Below are 5,081 nucleotides of genomic sequence, written 5' to 3' on the forward strand. Positions count from 1 at the left end.
GGGGGGAGGAGTTGCGGCCTGCCGTGACATGATTGGCCGGCGGCGGGACTCCGCCCACTGGGACACCACACACCGGCGCCCGCAACTTCCCCACAAGGTCACCGATGCCACCCCTCGGCACTCTGCCACCCCGAGGCCGGGCCTCGGTGGCCTTGTGGGAAATCCGGGCCTGACAATAGGGCCCCATTCACACCTGTATATATAGGTGCAATTAGGGATTCCTGCATCAGGAACTTGCTTTTTTCTTGCAGCGGGAATCCCAAATCTGCCGTTTACAAGCACCAGCTGTCACCTATAGTGCAATACACACATGCACAATAATGCAACCCCACCCACACACAGACATATAAAATAAAATAAAGAGCCCCCTCACCTGCTTACGCTCTTGGAGGGAGGAGGCACAATCCCTGGTGATCTAGCAGTTGATTAGCAAGCTCTGGTGCAGATCTTACTAATCCATCCTTTCGGCCGCAGCTCAGATCTGTCAGAGCTCCGGCTGAAAGAAACTAGTGAGTGCCAGTGCTGACAGGAGCAGCTACGCGGTCTGCATTTGACAGAGATGCAGACCATATAGCTTCACCCGCAAATCAGGAACGTGGTTCATGACCACGTGTCTGACTTGTCAGCTGGCTGCGGGCCACATGGTACCGGTTTGCGGGCCACAATTGACCCGGGGCCGGTACTTTGAGACCCCTTGTTTAAGGTAATTTATGAGTATGGGCCTGACCATAGTAGTCAGTGGAAATACAACAGCAATTCGGATGCAGGTTAATGTAGCTTAAAGGGAGATTCAGAAGACCAACTGCACCTGTCAATAATCTCTGAATAGGGCAGCACAATGGCTTAGTGGTTAGCAGTTCTGCCTCCCAGAACTGGGGGTCCCTGGTTTGAGTCCTAGTCAGGACTCTATTGGCATGGACTGTGCACGTTCTCCCCATGCTTGCGTCGGTTTCCTCCCACACACAAGTCACGCTGGTAGGTAAATTGGCTCCTAGTATGTGTATACATGCGAGATAGGGGCCTCAGATTGTGAGATCCTTGAGAGCAGTAAATTTACAGTATTGAAGGCACTGCATAAATTGTTGATGTTATATAAATACTTAATTGGTCTCATTTAAATACCTAATTAAAGAATCCCAAATGCAAACTAAAGGCATCTGAAAGCAAATTGAATTTGCCCATTGACACAAATCCTACGCAATGTTTTATTTTAAGCTCGCCAGTATGATGTCATGTGTTTCTCTCCTGTTTAAATCTTCTATACTGTGTGACTTGAAATTCGCTACTGTTTCACTTTTTTCACTAGAGATCTCATTCAGCATTTTCCTTGATGAATGAAGATGCAGAAAGTAGCAACGCAGAAGGTAAATCCAGCACACCAGAGTCACGGTGTCAGTCGCAGAGAAGTCACAAGAGAAGACTGAAAGAACACAGACCTTCTACGCTGCCAAGTTGGAAGAGTGTGGACAGTCTTTATGACTCAAGTAATCTATGTTTATCTCTGTTCTCAATATACATTATTTGCAGGTTTTGCTCTATTGAAGAATCCTGTGGTTTATTCAGTAAGCACTTTTAGGAACACTGTGAGGTAACATCATTGGCAGCAAACTGCATTGTTCATACCAAGACAAACCTACATTGTATTGCAGGAAAAATATATAAGCAATGTTTTCATATGTTTAATGATGATTGATATGGAAGGTAGAAAGTAGTAAGAGGGGCTGATAAATAAGATGGATGTATGTGCTTTTGTAGCTTAAAGGTAAACTACAACGATAATGATTTAGGATTAATTTTATGTTTAAAGCTGAACTCAGAACAAAAAAATATATACATTAGTCTTGCAGTAGAGTCTCCTCCACACCCCCAAGGGTTAACTGCTCATATTGCCTGGGGATAATGCACAATGTAATATATTTACCATATTAATCACTCCTGCAGTCTTTTACCGTGCTGTATGACCTGTCAGTTCTCTTCATTGCTCAACTGGTTGCAACTCTCTGACTTTATTCCATACAATGCTGGAACAGCATATCTGCATTGAATAGGATGATGTCATGGTCATACATTGTACAGCGAAACTGCATGTACATTTGTTCCTCATTCCCCTTAGTAACAATGGATACATTATTTGCCCATTCCCTTCGGTCTTCTTTAGAATTGTTACATTGCATCTTTTGTTACTAAGATGTAATTATTTCCTATAATCCTCATCTCCTTCTAGTCGCCATAATGTGGTACTTTCCCGATTCACACTATGTTCTATATGAATTAACCTATTTTTAATACTGCCCATAATATTCAAACAGAAGGTAAAATAGAACATTTGATTTTGCCTCATTTTTACCAAAGCAAGTCAATTTGCACAGAAAAAATGTACATGCAATATGCAGTATGCATGAATAGTTATGGAAGTTTTTTTTTTATAAATAGACAGTCCCAGTACGTGATCACTGGGAGACTGAGGAAAGAGGAAATGCTTATCTTCTCCCTGCTGCAGAAAAAAAATATATTTATTTTTAATTTTTTTCTATAGGTCCATCTCCAGTTCTGCAAAGTTCAGATGGCAATTGGGTAGCTCTACAAAGTATAACATTGCCTCCACCAAGATTGCTTGCTCAGCCAAAGAGTCAAGTGTTCAAATCTTTAGAGAATGAGTCAAATGTAGTCTCAGCTTATGATGAGATGGGTTCAGACAGTGATGAAGAAGTCGACTGGAGTTTAGCACTCAGTGCCTACCGACGGAGAACAAGGCAGTTGTCAGATGATTCTTGCTACACAGACTCTCAGTATAACACGGAATGGGCATGTGGCAATGATTATTATCAGTCTGTAACTTCCCCATCATCTGGATTGTTTACAAATACCGAAACTATGTATTCTGACTCAGAAACCTCATCAGTGAATTCTATGAAGGAGAATAGGTTGTCCTCCAAGTCCCTTTGGCCAAGTAGAAAAGTTCCTAGCGAGCAGACGCATAAAGAAGACATGTATGGAAAGATGGATATCAATTTTAACCCTCAGTCCATTAGTATGGAATACTCAGACAGCAGTGAACCTGAGAAAACTCATGTTGATGTTGAGAAAAGATCAAGAAGATGGAGAAAAAGCAAAGTAGTCCTTGAAGAGATGGGAGAGGGGAGTAATAATGCAGCAAGAGTACAGAAAAGGACTCTGGGCACTAATAAGGTATGTTTGTTTTACACTGTAGAATGTACTAAAACATTTCCAGCTTTCATTGTCTTGTTAGTACTAAAGATAACCTACTTTAGACTATACATATGGATTTACTGTGTCTCATTTATCAATGTATCTGATTGAATGATTATATCAGACAGTCTTGTGTTGAGTGTAGCACCCAATCATAATCTCCCTCTCTTACTGCTACATTGTTAATGCCGAAGGAGATCTGCTGTGGGCAGGACAGGATACATAATACACAATAGTTCACCTAGTGATTCACTAAAGGCAAATAGGCTGTTCACTTTGAAATGGAATTTGTACATTGCAGGGGAAGGTTTTCTTAGTTTGGTGAAATTTAACTTCGCAAAAAATAACCAATCACATGCAAGACAAATAAAATAAAGCCAGAATTTCTGCATGCACATGATTGGGTGATGGGAGTCAGCAGAGCTTCAACTCATTCACCAAACTAATGGGAAACGTCCCCATGCGAAGTGAAAATTCTCTAGCAAAGTGAACAGCCTATTTGCCTTTAGTAAATCAACCCCCGTAAATTGATAAGTTAGGCTAATTGTGATAAATCAAATGTGACCTATAAGAGCAAACAAGGAACAACTCAATGACAGATTTGTGGCGAGTTATTTTTTCAGCTCCAACTAGAATTAGCCAATTTTTACTAAAAATACCTGATTTTTTTTTCTAAAAACATTAATTTACCTTCATGCCACAAAAAAACAACTTTTTGGACAGTTATTTCTGATGTTACATTTTGTTATATTAATGAGTTGTGTGACATACTGTATTTGTTCTAGAGAATTTAGCACTTATCATATACAAAATTAAAAAAAATAAGTTGAGAGAAGTTTATTTTAAAGCAGCTTCAAAGTATAAGGTGTCATATCAAAGTTTTCATGGCTAGATCATTTAGTTTGCAGTTTTGAAGTTTAAGCAAAATAATAAAAAGGCACACAAACCTTATTTACTACCCCTATTTCTTACTTGCTCTAAATTGACTTCCCTGTATAGGTGACTTTTTAGGGGTCTGTGTTTGATAAGGCTGCCCTGTGTGAATTTGTGCAAAGCATGCACTCTTGGAACAGCCATAAAAGGGTGAATATTGCTGTGCTAGGTATGAGTGTATTGCCCATCCTGGGTACATTAACAGCTTGCAACATTGAGAAGCACAAAGAACTCGAAGAAGAGCTTGTTGCTAACTAAGAGGTCCTGGAAGGGGTCAATTGAAGGGAGGTTGAAGATGGACAAGTCCTTGACCCAATGGAAGTTGGCTGGGTCAAAGTTAGAACATGGGGGAAGGGAAGATTTATTCTGGATTGAAATATCCTATTAAATGTGCTGGCTTGGCTAATATTGGGGATGTGAGGTAAGCACGATATGTTCTGCAGTACTACTAGAGTTGGGCTCGATGTTCAAGCCAAACACACGAGCGGTCAGGGCGTTCGGCGGGCTGTTCCCCTGATGAACGCCCCACAAGGCAATGCACATTTTGAAGCCTTAATTGGCTAAAGGCTTACACCTAACCACATGTTAGGTGCAAGACTTTGCCCAATCAGGGCACAGAGAACTGTGAGAGCCTTGATTGGGCAAAGTCATGATGACTCTGGCCCAATCATGGCTCACCTGTTACAACTGTACAGGTGAGCCATGCTAGCTCCGCCCATATGTTTATAAGTTGCCGGCATCTGTCAAAATGCCATTCTGCGGCGGGTGTTCATCACAGCGGACAGGACATCGGTCATCTTTTTTTAAAATTATTATTATTTCTATTTATTTTTTATTGTTTTATTTTTTATTTTGTCGAGTTTTCCTCATTGTGGACAACGCTGTGTTTTTTTTTTCAAATAAATGATTTTTGATGAAAGTCTGGTGTTGTTTTGTAA

General features: G+C 40.8%; 1 protein-coding gene across 2 annotated transcripts in view; it reads left to right on the plus strand.

Annotated features, from left to right (window-relative positions):
• Positions 1–5,081, plus strand: part of MYRIP (myosin VIIA and Rab interacting protein) — a 309,369-nt gene that overhangs the window by 260,304 nt on the left and 43,984 nt on the right. For both annotated transcript variants that reach the window (XM_018555942.1, XM_018555941.1), the window contains 2 exons: positions 1,307–1,484; positions 2,537–3,189. In XM_018555942.1, the coding sequence (XP_018411444.1) occupies positions 1,307–1,484; positions 2,537–3,189 (831 nt within the window). The remainder of the gene's footprint in view (positions 1–1,306; positions 1,485–2,536; positions 3,190–5,081) is intronic.

The sequence above is a fragment of the Nanorana parkeri genome, unplaced genomic scaffold, assembly GCF_000935625.1.
Source record: "Nanorana parkeri isolate BGI_ZX_2015 unplaced genomic scaffold, ASM93562v1 scaffold219, whole genome shotgun sequence".
Lineage (NCBI taxonomy): Eukaryota > Metazoa > Chordata > Amphibia > Anura > Dicroglossidae > Nanorana > Nanorana parkeri.